This window comes from Mus musculus, chromosome X, assembly GCF_000001635.26.
Source record: "Mus musculus strain C57BL/6J chromosome X, GRCm38.p6 C57BL/6J".
In the NCBI taxonomy this organism is placed as follows: domain Eukaryota; kingdom Metazoa; phylum Chordata; class Mammalia; order Rodentia; family Muridae; genus Mus; species Mus musculus.
Genome location: NC_000086.7, coordinates 74,269,796 through 74,296,808, shown reverse-complemented (window position 1 = coordinate 74,296,808; position 27,013 = coordinate 74,269,796). Strand labels below are relative to the sequence as shown.

Below are 27,013 nucleotides of genomic sequence, written 5' to 3'. Positions count from 1 at the left end.
GAGAAAATGCACTCCCTTTGAATGAAAAAAAGGGTCCACCTCCACCACACCATCAGGGGAACGCCAGCCAGGTGTTAAAATGGGCAGGATGGAGGACAGTCTAGAGAAGAGAACAGATGTAGTATCAGAACAGGGGGGACGAGGGAACCCTCCCTTCTGGCAGCCGAGTCTGATGGACAACATAAGTAACAATGTCAGTGTCATTTGGCACTTAAAAGGCAGGCAAAATCTGTCAGAGCAAAACACTGTTTCTTTTTACTAAGCATCACTTGCCAACAGACAAGGGCAATCCCACTGTAAATTAGGGGGGGACTCCAAAGGGATTATCCTTCCTTGTGATTTGCACTAGAGGAAGAACTGACAGCTAGAGTCAGAAAATGGAAGTTGCCAGCACAAACACATGTAGAGACTTTTCTGGATTTTGTTGTTTGGTTGGTTGGTTTTGTTTTGAAACAGGGTTGTGGTCTGAACAAAATCACTATGTAAACCTCAACCTTGAATCAAGTGCTAGGATTACAGCAGTGAGCCACCAAACCTGCCTACACTTCTGTGCCATTTTTTTGTTTTTGTTTTTGTTTCTGGTCTTTTTGGCTGGGGGTGGGGGGAGTTCGAGACAGGGTTTCTCTGTGTAGCCCTGGCTGTCCTGGAACTCACACTGTAGACCAGGCTGGCCTCAAACTCAGAAATCCTCCTGCCTCTGCCTCCCAAGTGCTGGGACTAAAGGTGTGCGCCACCACTGCTCGGATTCTGTGCCATTTTTGCTTTGTTTTGGTTTGTTTTTTTTTTGTTTTGTTTTTTGTTTGTTTTGTTTTTTGAGACAGGGTTTTTCTGTGTAGCCCTGGCTGTCCTGGAACTCACTTTCTGTGCCATTTTTATTAGTCTTGTTGATTATCTTTACAAATAAGTTCAAGAAATACTACAACTAAATCTTTAACTCTCCTAACATATATGCTGATTAACCTAAGGTAGTGATTCTCAACCTATGGGTCACGACCCCTTCAGGGTCAAACGACTCTTTCACAGGAGTTGCATATCAACTGTCATAACTAGCAAAAATTAAATTAAAATAATGTAGCAATGATAAATAATTTTATGGTTGGGGTCAACACAATATAAGGAACTGTATTAAAGGATTGCAGCACTGAAAAACACTGATTTAGGAGGAACTGAACTAATGTCAAGCTACAAAGATAGGTGTATGATAAAACACATATGCTAAGTTTCTAAAACAGAATCTAGGCAGTGGTATGTACAAATTTTTTTTATCTTTTTGCTTTGTGTTGTTGGTACTGGGAATTGAGCGTAGAGTCTCTTGTGTGCCAATCGTAAATTATATAACTGAGCTACTTCAGGGGTTAAGAGCATCAGCTGCTCTTCCAGAGGGCCTAGGTTCAATTCCCAGCACCCACATGGCAGCTCCCAACTGTTGGTAATTCCAGTTCCAGAGGATTTGACACCCTCACACAAGTGGATAAAACACCAAGGCACATGAAATAAACATTTTTTTTAATTGTGGTAAAACAACTGAACTACTACTCTAACTGATGTATGATTTTTACAGTGTATTTACAGTGTATTGTTTAAATATGTATTGTTTAATTAGTGTTTGACCCAAATTCATGCCCCCCACAAAGTTGTACATGCATCTTAATTTGGAAACAGGGTGTTTGAACATGTAATCAGTTTATAATAAACTCACACTGATGGTTAATGTCACAATATGGAAGGATGAGCCATAACCTGATGACTGGTCATTATAAAGAGAGAAATATATTTACTTACTTTTTGTTTATTTGTGATGGGCTCACATAACCTGGGGTGGCCTCAAACTCACTACACAGGCAATAATGACTTGGAATTCCTGGTCCTCATGTTTCCACCTCTTCTAAATGCTACATGCCACCACACTAGGCAAGAGAGGAAAACATAGAGGCAGACAGGGAAGAAAGCCATATAAAGAAAGACTGCAGTGATGCAGCTACATGCCAATACACAAAGATTTCTGACACCACCAGGAGAGGAAAAGCAGGAACCAATTCTCTCCTAGTTCCCTCAGAGCAAACTCGGCTCCATCAAAACCCTGATTTGTGACTTGTAGCCTAGAAAATTATCAGAAAGAATTCTGTTTTAAGATGTCTAGTTTGTGGCAATTTGCTACAGCACCCTAGGGAACTAATGCACTATTTATTTGGCCTCACAGGAAGAACATATAAGAAGAGTATTTAAGAGTGTTTGTTGGGGGGGGATGTGTTTGTTAGATGAGGAAGGTGGCTCAGTCTCACACAACCTGATCAATCACAGGAACTCACGTGGTAGAAGACAGAACAGATTTCTTCTTACAAGTTGTCTTCTGACCTCCACACCCATGCTCTGGCACCTGGGAGCCACCCCCCCCCACACACACACACACACACATAGAGACTAAGTAAATATTTTTAAATATCTCCTGTCGGGCTGGAGAGATGGCTCAGCAGTTAATAGGACTGACTGCTCTTCCAGAAGGTCCTGAGTTCAATTCCCAGCAACTACATGGTGGCTTACAACCATCTGTAATGGGATACAATGCCCTCCTCTGGTTTATCTGAAAAATATATAATATGATATATTAAAATATGATAGTGTACTCACATACATTAAATAAACAAATATGAAAAAAAAAACAGAAAAACAAAAAGCTGGGCGTGGTGGCGCACGCCTTTGATCCCAGCACTTGGGAGGCAGAGGCAGGTGGATTTCTGAGTTCAAGGCCAGCCTGGTCTACAGAGTGAGTTCCAGGACAGCCAGGGCTACACAAACCCTGTCTTGAAAAAAAACAAAACAAAACAAAACAAAAAACAAATAAGTCTCCTGTCAACAAAGATGTTGGGAAATTGTGTCTCTCTGATTGATACAGCCTTTTTAATTTGGCAGCATCTAAAAACTAGAAAGAAAAACATGTCAGCTTCTATTCTAGTCCAATACATCCTGGTATTTGCCAGGGAGGTATGGCAGCAGCAGTGGCTGGGCAATATCCTTGTCCAGTTAAACATTATTAAAAATTTGCAACTATAAACGGATTTCTTTGAATATACATTTGTGCTTGGCTGAATATTCCTGTTTAATGAAATCATAAGTATATACCTGTTTAGTTAAAAGCAATAAACTTATCCACATATGTGGTATCTGTCTGTGACTTGGAGATAAGAGAATAAGGAAGTCAAAGCCAGTTTTGACTACATAAGGAGTTGGAGGCCGGCTTGAACTATGTGAGAACTTCTCTCAAATTTTAAATAAATAAATAAACACATAAACAGATACATAAACAAACAAAAAAGTAGCCAGGCGGTGGTGGTGTATGCTTTCAATATCAGCATTCGGAAAGGAGAGGCAGGATTTCTCAGTTCGAGGCCAGCCTAGTCTACAGAGTGAGTTCCAGGGTAGCCAGGGCTATACAGAGGAACCCTTTCCAAAAAAAAAAGAAAAAAAGAAAAAAGAAAAAGAAAAAAAGAATAGAAAAAACAAAAACAAAAACAAAACAAAACAAAACCCAAAAGCAGATAGGACCTCTGAGTTTGAAGGCAGCCTGGTCTATACAGATTGAGTTTCAGGACAGTTAAGGGTTAGAGAAACTTTGTCTTGAAAAACAAATACTAATTAATCCCTAGGTTAGGGGAAGTCCTCTTTATTCGAGTAATTTTTTTTTCTATTTCTTGCTTTGTTTGTTTTTAGAGCTGGATTTTAAACCTAGGCACTCAAGATCTCACACATAAGTAAGTGCTCTACTAATTGAGCCACATCTCCAGCCCTTTCCAAGATTTTCTTTTTACATTTCTGTGTGTTTTGTGTGCATGCATATATACCACATGTGTGCCTGGTGCTGGTGCAGGCCAGAACAGAGCATTGAATCTTCCATACCTGGAGTTACAGATGGTTGTATGTTGCCATGTGGGTGAAGAGAAGCAAACTTGGTTTTCTGGAAGAGTAGTCAATGTTCTAAACTGTTAAATCATCTCTCCTACACCCCCTCCTTTCTTTTTAGATTTTTTAAAAAAAGTTTTATGTTTGTAAGTACACTTTAGCTGTCTTCAGACACACCAGAAAGTGGCATCGGATCCCATTACAGATGGTTGCGAGCCATCATGTGGTTGCTGGGAATTGAACTCAGAACCCCTGAAAGAGAAGCCAGCACTTTTTCTTTTTTTTTTTTTTTTTTTTTTTTTTTTTTTTTTTTTTTTGGTTTTTGGAGACAGGGTTTCTCTGTAGAGAGCCAGGGTTTGGCTGTCCTGGAACTCACTGTGTAGCTGGCCTCAAACTCAGAAATCCACCTGCCTCTGCCTCTGCCTCCCAAGTGCTGGGATTAAAGGCGTGTGCCACCACTGCCCAGCGCAGCTAGCACTCTTAACCGCCAGAATCATCTCTCCAGTTCCTTAAGGTCTTTTTTTCACTCGAGGGATCAAACCCAGGACTTCTCATATGCTAGGCACACACTATACCAACAAGCCCTGTGTTGCCATTGTTGTTTTGAAATAGTTCTGCTCAGTCTCTGCTTCCATAGTTAGTCTATGTTTGAAAGCATGGCATACTCAGTAGTAGACTGTTTACCTAGTATACTGGAGGCAGTATTTTATTTTTAAAAAGACTTATCTTTGTGTATGTTTGTGTGTAGGTGCCCATGGAGGCCAGAGACCATATAGAATCCTCTGAACTTGGAATTATTAAGTGGTTGAGTCTTGACAATGATGCTAGGGATAGAAATTAGGTCTTCTGCAAAAGCAACAGGCACTCTAACTGCCGAAACTTTTCTCCAGCCCCTCACCCTGTGTGTGTGTATATACATATGGGCATGGGGTAAGACAACTTTCATCAGTTCCTTCTCTCCTTCCACCATGCAGGTTCTATCCAACTCAAATTAACAGGCTTTGTAGTGAGTACCTTTACTTGCTGGCCCTACTTTTTTGTTTTGTTTTGTTTGAGACAGGATTTCTCTGTATATCCCTACTTTTTTTTTTTTTTTGATAAATGGGGTCATATAGTGAGCCTTGAAATTACTATGTAGCCAAAGATGGCCTCTAACCTCACTTTACTTTATAACTGCTGGGATTATAGACTTACACCACTGAGGGGTATATATTTGAACAAATGAAATCGTATCTTAGAATATAAATTTAAAACTTTTGAAGAATGGGCTGGAGAGATGAATTAGCGGTTCAGAGCACTGGCTACACTTCTAGAGGTCCTGAGTTCAATTCCCAGCAACCACATGGTGGCTCACAACCATCTGTAATGGGATCAGATGTCCTTTTCTGGTGTGTCTAAAGACAGCAACAGCATACTCACATATATAAAATAAATAAATCTTTAAAAAATTCTCTTGAAGAAATGTAGCTGGCATTTCTCAAATGAATACAAAAATAGATACATGAAAAAGGGATGTTACCCTTGAATCTAAGTTGTATTCTGGCTTTTACATGTATTCTATCCCCACAAAGTGATGTTTTCTTCTTCTAAAAAAAAAAAGTGTTTTAAAAGGCCAGGTGTTGTGCCAGGCGTGGTGGTGCACGCCTTTAATCCCAGCACTCGGGAAGCAGAGGCAGGAGGATTTCTGAGTTAGAGGCCAGCCTGGTCTACAAAGTGAATGCCAGGAGGCCAGGCGTGTAGTGCACATCTTTAATCCCAGCACCTGGGAGGCAGAGGCAGGCAAATCTCTGCATTCAAGGCCAGCCTGGTCTACAGAGTGAGTTCTAGGGCAGCAAAGGCCACACAGAAGAATCAGGTTTTGAAAATCCAAAAAAAAAAAAAAGTTTAAAGCTGGGCGTGGTGGCGCACACTTTTAATCTCAGCACTTGGGAGGCAGAGGTAGGCGGATTTCTGAGTTCAAGGCCAGCCTGGTCTACAAAGTGAATTCCAGGACAGCCAAGGCTATAAAGAGAAACCCTGTCTCAAAAACAAACAAAACAAAACAAAAAAAAGTTTAAATTTTTTCCTTCTTTTTTTCCACCAAGACAGTCTTACCATGTAGCTCTGGCTGGGGTGAAACTTACTATGTAAACTGGGCTGGCCTCAAATACTGAGACCCCAAGGACTTCATCACTATGTACACCTAATTTTCCTCCAGACAGGTTCTCACTATGTAGTTCTAGCTGGCCTAGATCTGGCTGGCCCTGAACTCATAGAGATCTGCCTACCTTTGCCTCCCACACTTAACACAAGGCAATGTTCCTGCTTCAGCCTGCCTAGTGCTAAGATAACTAAGATCAGGTGTGTACCATCATGTCTGACTTCACTTGAGGTTTTGAAGTTAGTTTATTACTCTTGTTTTATCACCTTTTTTTTGGGGGGGGGGGTTCGAGACAGGGTTTCTCTTTATAGTCCTGGCTGTCCTGGAACTCACTTTTGTAGACCAGGCTGGCATGGAACTCAGAAATCCGCCTGCCTCTGCCTCCCAAGTGCTGGGATCAAAGGTGTGTGCCACCACCGCCCAGCTTTGTTTTATCACCTTTATGAATTCCACCACATTGCCATTTGGCTTACAGGTGATAGCAAAAGACTTGAGTGGCCAGTGCACAGTGAGATTCCAATGTCCAACTACTAAAATAATTTCACTGTATCCAGGCACATGGTCCTGTTTCTTGTTCAGCAAGGTGCTTCCCATCTGCATTCCTACACAGAAGACAGAGGTATGGTGGCACAACACAAATGTTTTATTACTCTAAAAACATTAAAACCCAGATCCCAGGATATAGAGGATGACAAGGCAAAAAAGATTAGAGAAGCAGGTAGGCCCTGACACTGGGGGTTAATGGTCAGGTCTTGGGGGTCCTTCTTCTGCTATATACAAGAAACATCTAGTTAAGTTTAGCTGTGCTTGAATCCTGGCCAATACCTTCTCTTCTTGTCTACAGGCCACCCAAGGACAAACCTTGTAGCAGTAGCTCAGGTAGAATGACCTGGCTGACAGCTATCCCTGATGAGGTTTGTGAGCAGTGGGCAAGTAGTAGCCCATCCAAGGGACCAATTGAGTCTTCTTTCTGTACCTATGACCAAGAAACCTGTTCTCCTACCCAACTATTTGCTTGACTACCTGCTCTGTTCCCTCCCTGAGAGGTGAGAAGGGGGCCCCTGCCTAAGAGTGTCCCTTCCTTCTCCACCAAGTATAAGGGACAGCCAAGGCTCTTCTTTTAGCTCAAGACCCAGAGGAGTCAGATGTTCAAGAATAAAAAAGGGTATCCAGCAGGAATTGGGAGCCAATCTATCTGAATTAAAAGCATCAGTCCATTTCCCAGCCTCAGTTTTGTACAGGGAAGAATCTCAAAAGCAGTAAAGAGCCAAGCAAGCTTGGTCAGGTTCCTGTACCACCACTTCCCAAATCCTGAAGGACCCAGTGTTCCTTTGGCTAAGAACTGCAGGGCACAGACTGGGCAGGCAAAGCCTATCTTCCAGGCTGGAAATGATTGTGGAGCTGTTCTGCCTGCATCTTCAGCCGCTGGAATTCCTCTTGAATGAAGTCTGTGAGGGCTTTCCGCATCTCCACCTAAGAGCAAGGATGGTTCTGGCCTGCATTCCTCAAGGACCATGTCTGGGGTACCCTGGGAGTCTGAGGGACTGAGAAGGCCAAGGACAGCTAGGGGACCCTGGGAGGAAACTCACAGCTGACTTGTTCTCTGCCCGGAGCCGCTCAAGCACAGGGAGTGTACTGAAGGGCTTCCCAATCAGCACGGTGATTTTCTGTAAGAAGGCAGGCCATCAAGGGTGACAAGGAACCTATAGTTCCAGCCCAAACAATGCGGGGATTCAGAGCTATGCTCTGTACCTGATGGGCTTGACGTTCCTGAAAGCCACTCTCCCTCTTCAAAACAGGCAATTGGGCTTGATGGTATCCAAGGGCCAGTCTAGTCAATATCCTATCAATAATTTGTCCCACTCTACCTTGTCCCTCACCCCCGCCTGATTTCAATTCTTTTTCTAAAGGTCTTGCTTCCAGAAAAGCCCCACTTAGCTCCCCTACTACATGCTCATGCTCAGCAAATCTTCAACCAATCCTGTATAGTATGGACAAGGAAACACAGGGCAGTTAGCAGGGAAATAGATAGACAAGAGTCAGCAGTGCCTACCCACCTGTCCAAAGCGGGGGAAGTAGGGTGGGCTGTTAGGGAGGACATCATTCATTCCTGTACCACAGTGGATAGAAAGCCAGCCATTGGGAGAAGCAGGGTACCAGAGAGAATCCCAGGTACTTCTCTCAGCTACCCAACAACCTGAAATCCCCCTTAACGACATCTAAGACAGTCCCCTCCCTACCCCCAATCCATGACTCACCAACATGCCACAGTGGCAGGATGATGGGATTCAGATGACACTCAGCAATCAGCCGTCCAATTCCTACTTCGGAGAAATGCCAAAGCATTGGCACAAGCTGGGCCAAACTTCCCTGCCAACGTCTGGCCAATGTCACTTCTACAGTCTCTCAATGGAACTTAGTCCTTGACTCACCGCCTGTCCCTTTTCTACTGCTCCTGACACACCCACCTGAGAGAGGAACGAAGCCAAGGACCCAAGGGGCCATCTTTGGATGGGGAAGTTAGCTGTGTCAGGCTGGCCAGCAATACTTACCCCATTTGAAGCGCAGGAACTCAGAACTCATGTTTACTTTCCCTAATGAGAGAACACAGAGAAAAAGCTTGGGCCTAGAACCATGAATGCTGGAGGGCCCTGATCAAGCACCCAACTGACCTTCTGGGAAGATGTGCACCCAGTCCCCATGGTTAAGCTTCTCCAAAATGAAGTCCATCCCTTTCTGGTAGACACCATCTCCTGTAGAGAAAGGTCTGTTCTCCTTAATCCATTCTCTGGAGAAGAAATCAAACTCTCCAAACCCTAGTGAAGTAGATTCTGGCTCACTCCTGGTCTATCCACTTTAGGATGGAGGCAGCAGTTCATTTCCCATAGCACCATCCATAGACACATCAACATCTATTTCTAGAGCCTGTTTCTCTTTGCTACCCTGGCCCTTCACATTTTTGGTTTGACCATATCTTCCTCTTAAGATGGAAATGGTGGCTCATGTCTGTAATCTCAGCATTTGGGAAGCTGAGGTAGGAAGATTGCTCTGAGCTTGAGGTCAGGATGGGCAACACAGTAAGATCCTGTATCAAAACAAAACAATATTCCCTCAACTTCTTAGTGCCTGTCAAATGCAAATAGCACATTCTTTTTTTGTGACAGATATTACTATATAGCCCAGGTTGGCCTCAAAGTTATAGTAATTCTCTTGTTTCAGCTTTAATGGTGCTGGATAACAGGCATGTATCAAGACACTTAGCTAGACAGTATCTCTCACTGAAATGATAATCATGGCAACTCAACCTCCCTCTGCCCTACGGCCTGCCTTGCTGGAACCTGCCCCCCTAACACACACCCATTTGCTGACTACAAATCAGCTCCAGAGCTTCCACCTTCCCTCAGGTTTCTGGGCTAAGGGAGAACACTTCAGGAAGTAGAAAACACAGAAAAGATTGGAAAACTTGGGAAAACTGATTAATATTTCAAGAAGTGTGACCTAACACCTCTTGTGGGCTAGCAACTTGGAGTCACCTGGACATACAATAGTGGAAGAATAACCACAGGGTGGACAGAATCAGAAAGTGGAAGGGAAGAGGCTGGAGGACAAAGAGCAACACTGGGGCTATCTCAGGTCAGTGCATTGAGAATTGCCTTTCAAGGGTTAAAGAGATGGCTCAGTGGTCAAGAACACTGACTGCTCTTCCACAGGTCCTGAGTTCAATTCCCAGCAACCACATGGTGGCTCACAACCATCTGTAATAGGATCTGATGCCCTCTTCTGGTGTGTCTGAAGAAAGCTATAGTGTACAAACATATACAAAATAAAATTTTTATTTTTTATTTTACTGAAGACAGGTTTATTGGGAAGCTGTTCTCAGGTGAGCTAGTTCACTAGACCCAAGGACCAAAGCCAGGTAAGTCACCATGTGGGAAGGGGATGTAGGGGAGGGAAAGAGAAAGAGAGAAATGATGTGCTTCAAGAAAGAAAAGAAGGAAAGAGCATAAAATAAAATCTTAAAAAGGCCGGGCAATAGTGATACATGCCTTTAATCCCAGCACTTGGGAGGCAGAGGCAGGTGGATTTCTGAGTTTGAGGCCAGCCTGGTCTACAGAGTGAGTTCCAGGACAGCCAGGACTACACAGAGAAACCCTGTCTCATAAAACCAAAGAAAAAAAAAGTCTCAGCCCACCCTCAACAGGGACCTGATCTGGCAGCTCACTTAGGGGCCAGAAGTTGGGATGATCTCAGGAAACAGAGAGAGCCACAGGTGCCCTACTTGGGATGGTAGTACACAGCAGGGGTGTTCATCACAGGTGTTTGCTCCTCTAGTAAACCCCACTGTTGGAAAAATAACCTTTGAGCTTGAAACTGTGAAGTAAAAGAGTGTGTGTGTTTTGAGACAGGGTTTCTCTGAGTAGCCCTGGCTGCCCTGGAACTCACTCTGTAGACCAGGCTGGCCTCCAACTCAGAAATCTGCCTGCCTTTGCCTCCCAAGTGCTAGGATTAAAGGCGTGTACCACCACTCCCAGCAAGGATAGCGTATCTTTGGCATACTTTTTAGCTACTGCAAGCACTTGTACAAAATCACTTCAGTGCTTAAAGGTGAACCTACAAAGTCCTAGGCTTAGAGAAAAATGGTTTGTTTAAAAACAGAAACAAAGTATCCCAAACTCTGTTTGTTTCAGTCACATGTAATTAGATCTTTGCTTTCCTTGAAAATAATGTTCCATCTTCTAGTTTTTGTTCTATATTTTTACAATGCTGGGGATAGTACTCAGGGCTCTGTGCCAGTTAAGTAAAAACTATACCACTGTGTCACACTTCCAGCTCTCAGTTTCTCTGTATGTATGTGCACACACACAACTTTAATTTTTTTTTTTTGAGACAGGGTCTTGGTTTCTAGTTGGCCTCAAACTCATGGTAATTCACCTACCCCAACCTAACAAACCAAATACTGGGACTACAGGCATAATAACTAGCTTCTTTCTCTCTTTCTTTTTTTCTTTCTTTCTTTTCTAAGACAGGATTTTTCTTTGTAGTCTTGGCAATCTTGTAACTAGCTCTGTAGACCATACTAGCCTCAAACTCAAGAGATTCACCTGCCTCTGCCCAAGTGCTGGGATTAAGGTGTGTGCGACCATGACCAGCTTCTATATTATTATTTTTTTTTGATAAGATAGGGTATCATGCTAGGCTTAATCCCAGCACTCGGAAGGAAGAGACTGGAGGATGAGTTGCCTCATCTGGTCTATAGAGCTAGTTCCAGGATAGCCAAGACTACACAGACAAACTGTCTTTAAAACAACAACAACAATAACAAAGAGAGAAAGATTACCATGTAGTCCTATAGTTCTGGTCAGTCTGGAACTTGCTGTATAGACCAGGCTGGCCTCAATCCTTATGCCCCTGCTTACTGAGTGATGGGATGGGATTAGAGGCATATATCACCATGTTCATCTCAGATCCTTTTTTCTTTTTAATTTTTATGTTTTGCCCGCATGTATGTCTATGTAAGGGTGTAGGATCCCCTGGAACCGAATTACAGGCATGAGCTGCCATGTGACTGATGGGAATTGAACTCTGGTCCTTTGGAAGAGCAGGCAGTGCTCTTAACCACTGAGATAGTTCTCCAACCACTCAGATCGGCTTTTAACTGCAAGAAAGTCTAGAATCAGTTCAAGAAGAACAGAACTATCTGTATAGGCCATAGGTACAGTATATGCCTAAAATATACAAGCCTCTGTGTTCTATCCCTCAAACTGAAAACGAAAGAAAAAAGAAAAAAATGAAAGGGCTGGAGAGATGGCTCAGGAGTTCAGAGCACTGAACAAAGGCTCTTCCAAAGAGTCTGAGTCCAATTTCCAGCAACCACATGGTGGCTCACAGCCATCTGTAATGGGATCTGATGGCCTCTTCTGGTGTGTCTGAAAACAGGGTGCTCACACATAAAATTAATCTTTTTTTTTTTAAAGAATGAAAACAGATGCATACACACAAGACTTTTGAGTTTGCAGAGTAAAGGAGCTTAGAGTCAGGGACAGGTGTAAATTATCAGAATGCTGACATATCAGAGCAGGATCTGAGAGGAAATGGCACTGAGACTATATCATTCAACAAAATAATATAGTCTCTTCTGGAATGCTTAGAAAGGTGGAAATACAATCTTCTACCCTTCTGACATTCTCTAACCTTCTCTTCTCTTATTTTTAGACCACCCTTTCTTTCATTCTTTGCTTGAAAAGGAATCTACATACCCAGATGAAAGGGCAATGTGGATCTGAATCTTAAGTTTGCCACATGGTAGTCTATGACCTTGGACTTCTAAGCTTTGTCTAGAGAATCTGAGCCCTATCTAGAGAATGGGGTCAAGATGGCCCCTACACTAAGGGGTTTGTGAAAGGTACTGAGTGGTCAATCTGAGCCTCCTCATCTTACCACTGTTTGTTCTCCCAAAAACAAAACCCTTAGCCTTCTATACATGTACCCCACTGCCATTATAAAGTGGTAACACCACACTGTTCTCCCTGACAGGAGTGGTAGATTCAGAAGGGACTGCAAATACAGCTTCCTTGAATTCTCACACCAGAGTTTTGGACTGCAGAGATTCTAAGTGATCATCCCTCTTCCTATTCTCTGCCAACTATACTGCCATATCATGGCTCCCCTAAGTCCTTCTAAGACAGACGCATTGACCACCAGCTTCCTTGTCCCCAAGGGAGGCCTGGACATGCCTCCCAGAGGAGCAGCTCACCTCGACACACAGGCACACATTTGCCCAAGCTGAAGAAATGGGAGTGCAGCTCCTTGGTGAAGCAGATGTCTGCAGCTGCTGGGGTCCTAGAGCAGCAATAGACCCAATCATCCCTGCCTCCAAGACTTCCCATTGCTTGTCCCCAACTCTCCCCACCCAATATAATGCCTGCCATCACTGCCATACAGAATGAAGCTCCAAGAGAAGGCCCTAAGGAGCCCCACCCATGCCCTTCCTGGAAGGCTGGATGCCAACTCCTGAGCAGAGAAAGGCAAATCTGGGCAGAAATGGATGGGTCACTTCAAGGGGCCCATTCCTCCTCACCAACGCATCAACTTCAGGTTCCAGATGTGGCGGAGTTTTAGGATCCCTGTGAAAAAGTAAAGTCCTTGATGTGACATGGCTACTTCCACACTCCTTTTAAATTTCTGATATCCTGTCTAAATCACATTCCCTGGAGGAATCCTAAGGGGGACACACAAAACTTCCAGCAGTTAGGCAGTATATCCCCCAAACAAGGTAAAGTTTTTCAAAAGAGCCTGGTGGGAAGTCAATCTGTCTTTGGTGGGGGCCTGTTCTTGTTTTGCCTCCCTGAACCCAGCACACTGGCACCATACCCCAGAGATGAGGGTCATCCATGCAAGACTGGTGGTTGGAGACGGTGATAAGGGGGGTGGCAGGGCCTCGGTTCTCAATGAGCTCATACAGCACTTCCTTGTTGTGCACGGTGAGGTGGTTCATGTACTCTGGGAAGAGAAGTCAGTCCCAAGCTCTAGGTCATTTCCACCTGCCCGAGGCTTCTTACTGTGCCAGAAAAGCCCCTGCCATATTCCCAGTCCGAAAACCCCCAGCCAGGCCAGAGGCCTGTGAACAGACTCTGCCTTGGCCTTTTGCCACTCACTGGTCCAGAAGCAGCTGTAGGTGCCAACTAGGCCCATGACGACGCTGCTGGCTAGAGTCCAGGTGAGCCGGGGCACCGCGGGGAATGGCCACTTCACATGGAGGGGCATCTCCTCCGGCTCCGGCCCCGCCCCCGGAGCCCAGAGTTCCTCTTGCCCCAGGCCAGCCGATGTCCTCTACCACTCAGGAGAAGGATCTCCAACAGACTGGCAGAGGACTAGACTAAGGTCACCTGGTGGAACAGCTCAGCACCTCCCTAGCACTGTTCTCTGGATAGAGAAGAGCCGCTGCTCAGGCGACGAGACGGGACTGCTGTACAAAGCAATGCGCACTAGAAACCAAGTCTTGACGGCCTCACTCGACGAATCAGCCGGAAAGCAACTCGAGGAAGCGTCCTTGCCTGTTGTCGCAAAACATGCCTAGGTTGCTTGACGGCTGCCAGGGCGGGTCTACGCCAGCCTCGCTCCGGCCCCTCCCCCGTCAAGGTTTTGGCTCCAAACCGCCTTAAGCAGTGCTGCGTCTCTTTGATTCCATAATTCTAGTGTCTACAGGCGACATTAGCTACACAGCACCATTACCTGAAGCTACGCAAGTCGTAGGCTGGTGGAAACTTTTTACTTGTTCTCTTTCCCTGTCCCACCCGATGTGTATCCGGTTATGCATGCTTCTGAAGGCTCACACAGAGACCGGAAAAGGGCATCGGGTGTCCGCGTCTATTATTCTCTGCCTTTTATTGTACTATTTCTCCCAGTGATCTGGGGGTTGGGGCATTTGGTTATCTCCACGATAGAGCATTTGCCTAGTATTCATGTGGTACCAGAACTAACAAATTTCTGCCATGAGGCATTTTTCTAAACTGCCACTCCAGTGGGGACCTGAACAGGTCAGTCGCGCTACCCATCCTGTGCATAAGGTCCTTTGCTTTGGGTTTTCTGAGCAGTCGTCACACAGGCAAACTTAATTTGGGAGTGCGCACCAACATTGTGGTTCAGGGCCTGAGGACCCTGAGAGAAGACTGCCTCTGCTCTGCTCTTTGCTGCAGGGGAACTGGCCAAAGAATGAGCAAGCCTACCTCACCTTTTTCCCTAGGTCCAGGTAACTGTTCAATGATAGACTGCTGCTTCTTGGCACGGGTGATAGTAGGCATGTTTGCGACAACAAGCAAGGACGCTTCCTCGACTTGCTTTCAGGCGGATTCGTCGAGCAGAGGCCGCCAGCTCCCCAAGTTGCTATTCGCTTGGCAAAAGAAACACCCATCATGGGCGGGGTGGGCCAGCAGGTAGCCAGTTCTCAGGCACAGCCTACTGGACAGGGATGTGGAGCTCAGCCTTGCTTATGGCCCGCCCCTTTGGGTGGGTCTGGAAACCAGCTCCTGGGCTGAAGGGTGGCGCTCAGCCTTGCTACTTGGGACGGGAAAGTTGTGGAGCCGGCCCCTTTGGGTGTGTCTGGAAACCCGCGCCTCTTCTTCCCATTTCCCCCCCACACACACCCAACTGCGCGTCCTTACCCGCCTTGGCTGGAGCTGCGATTCTGTGGAGTGGAATGTTTTATTCGGTTCAACGCTGAGGCAGGCGTGGGGCCGACTTGGGCTGTGGAGGTATGAGAATCCTGCGGGTAGGGAAAGGGAGGAGGTTGTCTCTACTGGGGAGGAACTTCAGAAGGAAAGGGAATTTCAAGCTAAAGCTGTCTTTGGAAGACTAGGAAGCATTATGCTGAGGCCAGGAACAGTTATTCTTTCTGGTTCATCCTCAGAGTCCTAGTGGTCTCAGTCTCCAAATATAGCTTGGCCAGTGCAGAACTGCCCCAGTGCTCACATGTATTCCAAAACAGACACCCCAGTGCAAGGAGACCAAAATAAGTATGAGTGACAGAACAGGTGACCAGAGAGAAACAAATATCAAGGCCAGCTAGGAAGATACTGTGGCAGAAACACTAAGATGTGCAGAGTCAGGAAGACAGAACAAACCAGCCAGATAGGAAGAAACTAACAGAGAGGAGAAAGGGACAGCATGACTAAGAAAAACAAGCAGACAGAAGCAGAGGGCCCCAGGCTTCAAGAATGTGACATGTACAGAGAACATGGTAAAGCGCTGAGCTCAAAAGATATGGTAAGGCAGAGGTGAGTCTGAGACAAAGATAAACCTGAGACAGATGCTCTGAGGGGCTCCAGGGCACTCAGGAAAGTTGAAGCCAGCCTGGGACTACATAGTGAGTTCCAGGCCAGCCTTGGTTATAAACTGAGACACACCCACGTTTTATTAATATTAATATATATAAAGATATAAAGATGGCTGGTGTAATGGCTTAACAGATAAGGATATTTACTGCCAAACATGATCGCTTGAGTTTGATCCCTTTTGGTAGAAGGAAAAAACATGCTTGACTTAGACCCATGCATATGTGCATACATACACAAACACACACAAATAGATGTGGAAAAATAAAACAATTAAGAAAAATAAAAGAAATTCCTGAAGAGGTTCATGCTTTAGTTTCTAATATGGATAGGACAAACTGGACCTTCCTGAATCTGGGACTGTCTATGCCCTAGCTAGCAATAGGTGCTATATAGAAAATAGTATGTAGCAGTTTCTTTGTTTGTTTGAGACAGGGTTTCTCCATGTATCCCTGACTATCCTAGAACTCACTCTGTAGACCAGCTAGCCTGGAACTCAGAGATCCACCTGCCTCTGCCTTCAAAGCACTGGGACTAAAGGTGTGCGCCACCACCCAGCAGTACTCAATTAACTTAAAAGAATAAGGGTTGACCTCATCCCCATTGTTAGTGAAAATGTAAAATGGCACAAAAGCTATGGAAAAATTTGGTGTACCTTAAAAAATTAAAAATAAAATTTTCATGAATTAGCTGATCTGCTTCAGGAAACTAAGGTGCTCAAAATTTTCAAAATTGCTAAACTGGAGTGTGATTCAGTTGGTACAGTGCTTACCCAATTATGAGGCTTACATCGTATAGCCCTCCCTACATAGTCAATATATGAGGCCCTGGATTTCATCTCCAGCACTGCATAAACCAGGCTTGGTGGTATACATCTGTCATTCCAGTTTGGGTGAGGTAGAGGCAGGAGGATCAGAAGTTTAAGGTCAGTTTGACACACACACACACACACACACACACACACAAATCACTACAGGGTTACAGTTATAGCTTAGTGGTAGAGCACATCTTTAGCATATATAAGGCCCCATCTTCAATCCCTAGTACCACACATTAAAAATAAAGTAATTAAATAAATAAATACAAGAATTCAAGTAGTGGGTGTACCCCAATGCTGATGGACAAAGTGTTTCTGAGTATACACTGGAATATTAATCATCCTTAAGAAGGAAGAAGACAGCCGGGCATGATGGTGCACGCCTTTTATCCCAGCACTTGGGAGACAGAGGCACATGGGTCTCTGAGTTCAAGGCCAGAATGGTCTATAGAGTGAGTTCCAGGACAGCTGGGGGATACACAGAGAAACCCTGTCTTGGAGAAAAAAAAGAAGAAGAAGAAGAAGAGAGGCTGGAGAGGTCACTCAGCAGTGTTTACCACTCTTGTAGAGGATCTGAGTTTGGTTCCTAGTGCCTGCATTGGGTTGCTCACAACTTCTAACTGCAGCTTAAGAGGGATCTCATATGTCTGGTCCTTGAGGGTACCTTCACTCATATGAACATACCCACTTACAGACATATACATAACTGAATGTGAAATACATCTTTTTAAATAATGGAAAAGAATTTCTGAACTGACAAGATATGTCAGTGGGCCTGCGTGGCCTCCTTGGGCATCTGCATGTGCATATACCTCCACATACATACACATAATTAAAAATAAAACCATCCGTAATGAGATCTGACTCTCTCTTCTGGAGTGTCTGAGGACAGCTACAGTGTACTTACATATAATAAATAAATAAATAAATAAATAAATAAATAAATATCTTTAAAAAAAACCTAAGAGAGATTAAGGCTTTTTAAAAAAGAAGATAATTTTGACATGTTATACAACAAGAATAAACCATGAGGACATGGTATTAAATAATAAGACAGTCTCACAAAGACAACTATGTTGTTCTACTTTAGTGATGCCATTAGTGTTGACAAATGTAGAAGCAGAGGTACAATGGTGCTTGTAGGGTTTTTTTCCTGAGTATCACAAAAGTTTACTTAGCAAGAAGTTTCATATAACAATGTGTATGACCTGGCTCTTTCTGAACTCTTCTACTGAAGAACTATGGTTTTGATGCTTTACAAGGCTTCTAACATGATGATGCTATTTCCTGTTATCCATCCAATATTATTCTGCTGCCCACTAATTGCCATCTTCACATATTTGTCAGTCACAAGATTCATAAAGGGATCAAAGCCCTGCAATATTCCTTGTATATATCTGCCTCCATTTAACTTCAATGATAACTTATTTTCCATAAATGTCTTCAGTTCTAGCGAGTGGGCCTTGCACATGGTCACTGTGCTTGTTGTGTTTTGAAGCAGGGTATCACGATATAACTGAAGAATACCTCAAACTTATGATCTCATTGCCTTCACCTCCCAGATGCTGGAATTACAGAAGTATGCCTCCACACCTAGACTTGTTTTTGGTTTTTGAAAGACAGTCTCAGGACTGGGGAGTAGCTAGTGGCAGAGTGCTTCTCTACCATACCTAGAAAGATAAAGACTGTAAGTTCAAGCCTCAGCAGTGAAAAGGAGAAAGGGAGGGAGGGAGGGACGGAGGGAGGGAGGGAGGGAGATAGATTGATATTGGCTCTGTGGGTTTGGTGGCATATACCTATAATCCCAGTACTTGGATGGTGGAAGGAATCTCAAGGGTTCCTGAGGTCATCCTAAGCTACATAGACAAGTTTGAGACCAGACTGGGATACATCAGTCCTTGTCTCAAAAGGGGAAGTATAAGTAAAAAACACAGTAAAGAATGAGTCATCCAGGCTTGGTGATTATGAACTCGTGATCCTATTACTCAGGAGGCTGACAGGAGGATTGCTCCAAGTTTGGGACCTGTGCTTTACTACAGAGCAAGACTGTCTTTCAAAAACTCACGCAGAGGTCCTGGGGGGAAGTCAGTAAAAAACGTGCACATAAAAAAACAGGCGCCGGGGTGGTGGCGCATGCCTTTAATCCCAGCACTCGGGAGGCAGAGGCAGGCGGATTTCTGAGTTTGAGGCCAGCCTGGTCTACAGAGTGAGTTCCAGGACAGCCAGGGCTATAAAGAGAAACCCTGTCTCAAAAAACCAAAAAAAAAAAAAAAAAAACAAAAACAAAAAAAAACAAAAAACAAAAAACAAAAACAAAAAAAAAAACCAGGCATGGTAAAATGTTCTTGTAATTACAGCACTAGGGAGGCAGAGACAATTGGACCCCTACGGCTCAATAGCTAGCCAAATTTCATGAGTTCCAATCCAGTGACACCAACCAGGGTGGATGGCTCCTGGGGTTGACCTCTGACCTCCAAATGTGCACACACATAAATGCATATACACTCACAAGCACCCATATGCTTATACAATGCATACATATATACATTGAAAAAATAGGCTGAAAGGTAAAAAAACATAGACAGATTTTGTTGCTGGAGCTGACCCCATGTGAACTCCTGGCCATAATCTTGGCAAAGAAGGTATACTCACTGAGTACACAATTTCACCTGGGGAAGATGAAAAAGCTCTGCCGATCTAGGATGGTAACATTTGTGCTTCTGGCTATTGAGTTCTTAAAAGTCTGAGATGGTTTTATGCCACACCACATGTATTTTATTAGGTGGTCAAGCTCTGTGTACAGAAGTTGAAATACGTTCCAGGAAGAGATTCAAGAAATGTTCAGGGCCAACAGCAGGGAGAATACTAATTAGCTGAGATCAGCTGCAGTGCCAATGCCCTTTGGACAACCTGGATTCCTTTGGAGGGTTCCTGATGCACACATAGCAATGCGTGGCCTTGTTATGGCTCCCCTGCTCATTCTCCTGGTTGGTGGGACTGAAGCCTTTCGTATCTGTGCCTTCAATGCCCACAGACTGACACTGGCCAAGCTAACCAAGGAGTCAGTGATGGATACCTTAGTTCAGGTAAGTTCATTGTTGCAGAAATTTGTGTCCATAGGACCTTGACTAAAAACTCCCCATCCTGCCTGACCATAAAGGAGGGGACATCTGGAAAAGTGAATGTACAGATGTGAAGAGTCTTTCAACCATCATTTAATTACCAACTTCCTCCTCTAAAAATGGGTAAGGTATAATGGAATGATGTTGTTTGTTTCCTGAGTTTCTCCTTGTCTCACTGCTGTCTGCAGCCACTCTGGTACCAATCTTTACATAAAGCTCCTCCATGTTGACAGCTCTGAATTGAGCTGGTATCCCTCATTCCCTGCAGATCCTAGCCCGATGTGATATCATGGTGCTTCAGGAGGTAGTAGATTCTTCCCAGAATACTGTCCCCTTTCTGCTTCAAAAACTTAAAAGGTAAAGAAGGACCCTTTCAATCTAATCTGCATTCCACCTAGAGCCTTAAGAGCCCTAACTCTGGTTTTGTTTCCTGGTATATTTGACAGTTCCAGGAGTTACAGCTTCCTAAACAGCTCATTGCTGGGGCGCAGCACATACAAGGAAAAGTATGTGTATATCTACAGGTGAGCACAGGGGTCAAGAATCCTCATCATGACAATTCTAGGTAGGGGTCTGAAGACCCAGCTATTCTATTCTATTCAAGAAGATAAATCAGGTAGATGAATTGCTGGAGCCCATGAGTTCAAGACCAGTTGGGTTATAATGAAAATGGATCTCAAAAAAAACAAAACAACAACAACAAAAAAAAACCAACCTCATAAAAGTTCTCTGGAGAGATGGCTCAGTAGTTAAGAGAACTTGTTGTTCTTCCAGAGGACTAAGGTTTTATTCCCAGAACCCACACAAGAGCACACAACCATCACTAATTCCAGTTCCAGGAGATCTGGCATCCTCTTCTGGCCTCTATAGACCCATGACGCTCAGAAATACATGTAGGCAAAACACTCATAAAAATAAAATAAAAATAAATCTCTAAACCAGGAGGAAGTGGTGGCACACACCTTTAATCCCAGCACTCAAGAGGCATGGGCAGGCAGATCTTTGGCCAGACTAGTCTACAAATCAAGTTCCAGGACAGCCAGGATTCTCTTATGCAGAGAAACCCTGCTTAAAAAATAGAACAAACAGCCGGGCATGGTGGCGCACGCCTTTGATCCCAGCACTTGGGAGGCAGAGGCAGGCAGATTTTTTTTAAAAGATTTATTTATTTATTTATTTATTTATTTATTTATTTATTTATTTATTAAATGTAAGTACATTGTAGCTGTCTTCAGACACTCCAGAAGAGGGGGTCAGATCTTGTTATGGATGGTTGTGAGCCACCATGTGGTTGCTGGGATTTGAACTCTGGACCTTCGGAAGAGCAGTCGGGTGCCCTTACCCACTGAGCCATCTCTCCAGCCTGGCAGGTAGATTTCTGAGTTCGAGGCCAGCCTGGTCTACAGAGTGAGTTCCAGGACTACACAGAGAAACTCTGTCTTGAAAAACCAAATATAAATATAAATAAATAAATAAATAAATAAATAAATAAAACAAAGCCAGGCAATCATGGCACACGCCTTTAATTCCAGCACTTGGGAGGCAGAGGCAAGTGGATTTCTGAGTTTCAAACCAGCATGGTCTATAGAGTGAGTTCCAGGACAGCCAGGGCTACACAGAAAAACCCTGTCTCAAAATAACCAAAATTAATTAATTAATTAATTAATTAATAAAAAATAAAGCAAAACACAAGACACAGCCACAGAATCAACTAAGCAGGGCTCATAGAGAATCACAGAGACTGAAGTGATAATCACAGACCGTGTATGGGTCTGAGCTATGTTCATGGTTGTGCAGCTTTGGGACTCCTAATTCCTTTTGCCCCTTTCCTACAACTGGGTTGCCTAGTCAACCTTGATATGAGGGTTTGTGCCTAGTTGTAAATTGTTATACCGTGTTTGGTTGATATTCCTGGGAGGCCTGTTCTTTTTGTTTTTGAAGGGAAATGGAGGAGGAGTGGATGGGGGCAGGCGAGAAACTGAGGTCGGTATGTAATGTATGAGAGAATAAAACAAAGATCTTAAATTAAAAAACAACAACCAAAACAGTTCCAGGGAGCTGGAGGCATAACTCAGTGTCAAAGTGCAAATTTATCCCCAGTGATAAATGAAAAACTCCAAGCCAGGAGTGGTATCCCATGCCTTTAATCCCAGCACTCAGAGGCAGAGACAGATGGATCTCTGTGAGTTTGAAGTCAGCATAGTTTACAGAGCAAGTTCCAGGACAGCCAGGGGTACACAAAAAGAAACCCTATCAGAGATGAGAGAGAGAGAGAGAGAAAGAGAGAGAGAGAGAGAGAGAGAGAGAGAGAGAGAGAGAGAGATCCAAGACAGACAGACAGGGCTACATAATAGAACTTTTCTTTTAAAAAAAAATAGAAGGAATAAGAAAAAACCCTAAGTTCTAGAAAAAAATGGCTGTACCCCCATGAGAGTGGCAGAACAAGGAGCCAGGCATCTTCCTCTTTGAGCACTAACTCTACTCTTTTTATATAAGATGTGGGGCCACTACTTCCTACCTCTTGGTCTTCCCAGGTCTGACAAGACACAGGTCCTAAATTTCTACCAATACAACGACACAGATGATATTTTTGCCCGAGAACCATTTGTGGCCCATTTCACTCTCCCTAGCAAAAGTAAGAGGGGTAAAAAAATCTGGGCCTGGTACAAGGAAATAGGAGGGGGATGTGGCTGGTTTTCCTGTGGGTTGGTTTCTGGGGGAAGCAGAGGTGGTTATGTAGAAGGCCTGGCAGCTGTGGCAGCCTCAGCTTCCTGGACCTTGCAGCTCTTCCAAGTGTGGTGCTGGTTCCTCTCCACACCACTCCCAAGGATGTTGAGAAGGAGCTGAATGCCCTCTATGATGTGTTTCTGGATGTCTACCAGCGCTGGCAGAATGAGGTAGGGGTGATAGATTCCATGGCAGAGGGGATGGTGCAAATGCCTTTTAGCAAGACGCAGTGGCTTCTGTCGTCTCTAGAATGTGATTCTGCTTGGAGACTTCAATGCAGACTGTGCATCGCTGACAAAAAAACGTCTGAAAAGCCTGCTACTCCGGACTAAGGCAGGCTTCCACTGGGTGATTCCTGATGGGGAGGATACTACAGTGCGGGCCAGTACTAACTGTACCTATGACCGAATTGTGGTGCATGGACAGGGCTGCCAAATGCTGCTGAAGGCTGCAGCTACCTTTGACTTTCCCAAGAGGTTTCAGCTGACTGAGGAAGAGGTAGAGAAGCTGGGTGGGCAAAATGGCTGAGGGCAGAATTGTGGAGGTGAGCCAGATACTGACACTTCATTTTGTTCTCTCCTCAGGCTCTCCGCATCAGTGACCATTATCCTGTAGAAGTGGAACTGAGCCAGGCCACTCCACTGAGTATCCCACCCCACTACTTAGCCGCTCTACTGCTGTCACTCCTGCCATCTCAGCTGGACTAGATAGCCATTGACTTGACCAGGGCACTGGTAGTCTCAGATGTGAAAGTCAATGACAGCTTTTTTAAATAGCTGCTTGCTATTCTGAGAAAGCTAGGGCTGGGAGTATAACTCAGCAACAAGTGCCTTGGGCTTGAATCCTGTTGGGTAGACAGGACTTCACCTGAGGTAGTTAGGAACAAAGCTCCAGTAGAAATGGGCTCAGATCATACCTAAGATTTCTGCAACTGATACAAATGAGCTCATACTGGAAAAACCTTAGGTCTAAGTAATCTTGCTTCTCCATGCACTATACTACATGGCTCTGCCAGTGTTGTCAGGTTTAAAATATTCAATAAAATCATTTTAACCTTTTGCATGTATGCTTAATTCAATAAGCTGTCCCAATTGACCAAATTTAAAACCTCATGGTATTTAAGAATCAGAAACAAAAACATAAGCGAACTTGATGCGAGATTTTATTATTGAACGATTTGGTAGGGTATAGGAGAACTATTGAAGCCTTCAGGAATGCAGGGCTCTCCACTTGTCCAGAGGACCACGATTGGGGATATATTTGACACCACAGCCATCAGGAATGAGCCGCTTCTCAGCAACCATGTCTTCAAATTCATCTGCATTAAACTTGGTGAAGCCCCACTTCTTTGAGATGTGGATCTAGAAGGAAATAGAAAATAACAAACTCAGCAAGGAGGACCAGAGCAAGAAAACAGAAGAACTTAAATACCACTACCTACCTTCTGGCGGCCAGGGAACTTGAACTTGGCTCTTCGCAGAGCCTCAATCACATGTTCCTTGTTCTGCAACTTGGTTCGGATGGACATGATGACCTGGCCAATGTGAACCCTGGCCACTGTGCCCTGGGGCTTCCCAAAGGCACCACGCATCCCTGTCTGGAGCCTAGATCAGGGACAACATTGTGATCAGAGGCCTGATTACCAACTGCCAGAAAATTGTCTCCAAGGTCCCTTGAGGCAGCCCATATAGATAATAGGCTACATACACTACCAAGGAGGCTGCTGTTTGCAACCATTGCACACCAAAGTCCCCATGGGAAAAGGGGACTTGGTCGGCTTAATTAGCTGCACAAAAAATCAAAGAAATCCCTAAAAATACTGCTGGACAGTGGTGGTTTTTAATCACTTGGGAGGCAGAGGCAGGCAGATCTCAGATATGCCTGGTGTACATTAAGTTCCCGGACAGCCAGGGATACAGAGAAACCCTGTCTCAAAACCAAATAAAACACCAGCTTACCTGTCAGCCCCAGCACAGGACAACATCTTGTTGATACGGATGACATGGAAAGGGTGGAGCCTCACTCGGATATGAAAGCCATCCTTGCCACAACTCTTTACCATGTATTTGTTGGCACAAATACGGGCAGCCTCCAGTGCTGAATGGGGAAATAACAGCAGTGAAACAGGGTGTCAGGACATTGAATAAATTATAATATATAATCCACAAGTACACAAGAAATGCCAATTAACACACCGGGCATGGTGGTCCATGCCTTTAATCCCAGCACTTGGGAGGTGGATTTCTGAGTTTGAGGCCAGCCTGGTCTACAAAGTGAGTTCCAGGACAGCCAAGGCTACAGAGAAACCGTCTCGAAAAACCAAAAAAAAAAAAAAAAAGAGCCAATTAACAAATGGGAGCTGTCTCACCTTCAGAAGAGAGTTGCTCATATTCATCTGACACCATATGGCCACAAAGTGGGAATTCATCAACTTTTGCTTTCTTCCGTCCCAAATCAAAGATTCGGATCTTAGCATCTGAAAAACACGTGGTTTAAAGTTCTCGAGAAGTGGGGAATAGACAAACACCGATCCAGTTCGAAGTTTGTCACTACTTACCAGGGACACCACGGCAGAAACGAGACTTTGGGTATGGCTTGTTCTTACAATACCGGTAACTATAGAAGGAAGGAAACTCAGGTGTGATTAATGGTGACAACAGGACTAAACCAGCTCTGAATCCAGTTTCCATTCAGGGTAACTGATTCTAAGGCAACTTGTTGTTAAACAATTACACAAATTATAAAACAGAAAAAGAATCATGCACTAGCATCACCCTCTAACCAGAGTTGGGTGAGATATCACAATTTTCCTAGCATGTGACAGAAGACCCGCCTTAGCCACGTTAAGAGAATATGGCGTCCTCTTCAGGACACGCGTTTAGGCGGCGCCTACGGACTGGTCAGCCCTTGGTGTCCTGTTAAAAACCACAAAGCTCAAGGCCGGAAATAAAAGACGGACGCAAAAGTGACCAAGAAGGCCTGGTAGGCGTTGTAAAAAGGCTCATTTGCGACGCAGAGGATTGGATGCACACGGACATGCTAGTTCTACCCAAGCGCTTTAGTATTGGGTAACGCCACCCACAGCCTCAAAATAAAGGTCCCAGTAAAGTATTAAAGAAAACCCGAAGTCAGTCTTTACTTCAGGGTCTCTAAGTGGCAGAGAGTCCACCCATAAAAAAAAAGTCTTTCGAAAGAAATGCATTTTTCCCTCAGTTTTCACAGTAGGAAGATTGCATGGGTTCAGCACTCACCACCGGGCGGGGCGGCGGCCCATGATGACAATAGGATCGTCGGTGGCTGTAATGAAACAGTCAAAGAATACAGACACAGAATAAGTGTAAAAAAAATCCCAAAGAAAAATTACGAGACCATCGTAAAAAACCGTGACCGAACTCACTCACCGCGCCAGAGGAAAAGAGACGCTCCCACGCCTGCTCACGCCTTATATAGGCGGCCTATCTTCCACTGTAACAACCATAGAGTTACAGCCAGGGGGTGGTGTCGACGCTCTATCAGACGCTAAGATCATAGATGCAGCGCTGCTCTGCGCATGTGTACCAGGCGGGACCGAACGAAGCACAGAGCTTATTGGTGACTGGATACCGGAATAGGGAACTGCATGCTGGCGAATGGGATTTCGACACATAGGCAAGAGAAACCAGCTTCCGCCTGGCCATATTGGGCGGAGAGCCATTGACAGGTTTTGCTATTACGTATGATTGCCAATATTCTAAGACTTGAAAAGGGGAGTCTTTCTCAGTGGAACTGGACCGTCACGGAGGTGTTCCTTTGCTTACAGGGCTCTAGAGTGCTGGTTCAGGCCTTCCTCAAGGCTACAGGAAATGGCGCGAACGTTCCATGGTAGGGACTCCGAAGTTCCTTTGTCACCCGGGAGGTTGGAGACCCACCCACAAAGCTGACGTCTAAGAGCCAACAAAGAGCACCATGATAGGTGCTTGATTGCTTTCAGGAGACCAATTAAAATCTCCCTTAGAGGAAAAAAATCTCCGTTAGGCGCTCACTGTCCTCCTCGCTAGTTGGGCCCGCCCCACTCTAATTCTCAGGAAAAGACGTGTTCTTAGGGAGACTGGAGACTGGGCAAAGACGATGGCGATATCATTACTTCCTACTAGCCCCAGGAGGGTCGCGGTGCTGTGGGCCACGCCCTAGTAGGAGAGTCGGAGTTCCTTTGCCCCAGATTCCGAGAGAAAAACTAGGTGTAGCACACCTCTTCTTTTCACTATGAAGAATTCAAAATGTACATCTGGGTGTGTCTAGAAGGATTGGCAGCTAACCACTAACTACTCTCCCATATAAGGTTACAATCTAGGGAGGCACCAGAACGGGAACACTGTTCTGATCTAGGAGCACGTGTCTGAGCATCATCAGTCACTCAGACTCTATGAATTTGTGCCTCTTGTGTCACTTAGGGAGACATGATAGGAACAAAAGTATAGGGACCAAGGGCCTTCCCTCCCAA

At 44.6% G+C, this 27,013-nt stretch overlaps 3 protein-coding genes, 2 non-coding genes and 1 pseudogene across 30 annotated transcripts; 2 read left to right on the top strand and 4 right to left on the bottom strand.

Annotated features, from left to right (window-relative positions):
- Positions 1–1,489: 1,489 nt before the first annotated feature.
- On the bottom strand, positions 1,490–14,909 carry Taz (tafazzin). Of its 20 annotated transcripts, none has more exons than XR_386926.3 (11): positions 14,769–14,907; positions 13,693–14,091; positions 13,409–13,537; positions 13,116–13,161; positions 12,792–12,877; positions 8,710–8,790; positions 8,590–8,631; positions 8,296–8,361; positions 7,790–8,147; positions 7,627–7,704; positions 6,658–7,510 (listed from the first exon to the last, which is right to left on the bottom strand). XR_386926.3 is itself a non-coding variant. In XM_030251480.1 (11 exons), exons 2-11 carry the CDS (start codon positions 13,799–13,801, stop codon positions 7,409–7,411), a joined length of 792 nt encoding a protein of 263 aa, XP_030107340.1. In that variant the 5' UTR covers positions 13,802–14,091; positions 14,764–14,909; the 3' UTR covers positions 6,658–7,408. The 20 variants fall into 20 exon arrangements, 17 of the variants coding, with proteins under 17 accessions (XP_011245964.1, XP_030107342.1, XP_030107341.1 ...); XR_003953023.1 differs by having other exon boundaries at positions 8,296–8,358; XM_030251480.1 differs by having other exon boundaries at positions 8,095–8,147; positions 14,764–14,909.
- Dnase1l1 (deoxyribonuclease 1-like 1) lies at positions 14,476–23,592 on the top strand. 7 transcript variants are annotated; one of them, NM_001172154.2, is made up of 8 exons: positions 14,476–14,574; positions 19,467–19,770; positions 20,075–20,163; positions 20,253–20,330; positions 22,341–22,441; positions 22,591–22,703; positions 22,783–23,031; positions 23,118–23,592. In NM_001172154.2, exons 2-8 carry the CDS (start codon positions 19,633–19,635, stop codon positions 23,238–23,240), a joined length of 891 nt encoding a protein of 296 aa, NP_001165625.2. In that variant the 5' UTR covers positions 14,476–14,574; positions 19,467–19,632; the 3' UTR covers positions 23,241–23,592. The 7 variants fall into 7 exon arrangements, with proteins under 7 accessions (NP_001165625.2, XP_017174103.1, XP_006528335.1 ...); XM_006528272.4 differs by lacking the exon at positions 14,476–14,574 and adding an exon at positions 15,044–15,288 and having other exon boundaries at positions 22,783–22,866; positions 23,118–23,591; NM_027109.3 differs by lacking the exon at positions 14,476–14,574 and adding an exon at positions 15,183–15,288.
- Gm14846 lies at positions 17,910–18,155 on the bottom strand (annotated as a pseudogene).
- Positions 22,704–22,782, top strand: Mir7091 (microRNA 7091). The gene has a single exon (NR_106059.1). It is a non-coding gene; the product is annotated as a microRNA 7091 (primary transcript).
- Positions 23,593–23,673: 81 nt separating the features above from the next.
- On the bottom strand, positions 23,674–25,993 carry Rpl10 (ribosomal protein L10). Its single transcript, NM_052835.3, has 7 exons — positions 25,935–25,993; positions 25,785–25,830; positions 25,091–25,149; positions 24,902–25,009; positions 24,492–24,630; positions 23,975–24,137; positions 23,674–23,894 (listed from the first exon to the last, which is right to left on the bottom strand). Exons 2-7 carry the CDS (start codon positions 25,805–25,807, stop codon positions 23,742–23,744), a joined length of 645 nt encoding a protein of 214 aa, NP_443067.1. The 5' UTR covers positions 25,808–25,830; positions 25,935–25,993; the 3' UTR covers positions 23,674–23,741.
- Snora70 (small nucleolar RNA, H/ACA box 70) lies at positions 24,189–24,317 on the bottom strand. The gene has a single exon (NR_002899.1). It is a non-coding gene; the product is annotated as a small nucleolar RNA, H/ACA box 70 (small nucleolar RNA).
- Positions 25,994–27,013: the final 1,020 nt, after the last annotated feature.

Coding starts and splice junctions, on each gene's coding strand:
- Taz (XM_030251480.1), bottom strand. CDS start 13,801: ATGCCCCTCCATGTGAAGTGGCCATTCCCCGCGGTGCCCCGGCTCACC. Junction 12,878..13,115: donor AACCTGAAGTTGATGCGTTG/GTGAGGAGGAAT, acceptor TTGCTGCTCTAG/GACCCCAGCAGCTGCAGACA. Junction 8,632..8,709: donor GGTGCACATCTTCCCAGAAG/GTCAGTTGGGTG, acceptor TTCTCTCATTAG/GGAAAGTAAACATGAGTTCT.
- Dnase1l1 (NM_001172154.2), top strand. CDS start 19,633: ATGCGTGGCCTTGTTATGGCTCCCCTGCTCATTCTCCTGGTTGGTGGG. Junction 22,442..22,590: donor TTTCACTCTCCCTAGCAAAA/GTAAGAGGGGTA, acceptor TGGACCTTGCAG/CTCTTCCAAGTGTGGTGCTG. Junction 23,032..23,117: donor TTCAGCTGACTGAGGAAGAG/GTAGAGAAGCTG, acceptor TTCTCTCCTCAG/GCTCTCCGCATCAGTGACCA.
- Rpl10 (NM_052835.3), bottom strand. CDS start 25,807: ATGGGCCGCCGCCCCGCCCGGTG. Junction 24,631..24,901: donor TGAGCAACTCTCTTCTGAAG/GTGAGACAGCTC, acceptor TTCCCCATTCAG/CACTGGAGGCTGCCCGTATT. Junction 23,895..23,974: donor AGTTCCCTGGCCGCCAGAAG/GTAGGTAGTGGT, acceptor ATTTCCTTCTAG/ATCCACATCTCAAAGAAGTG.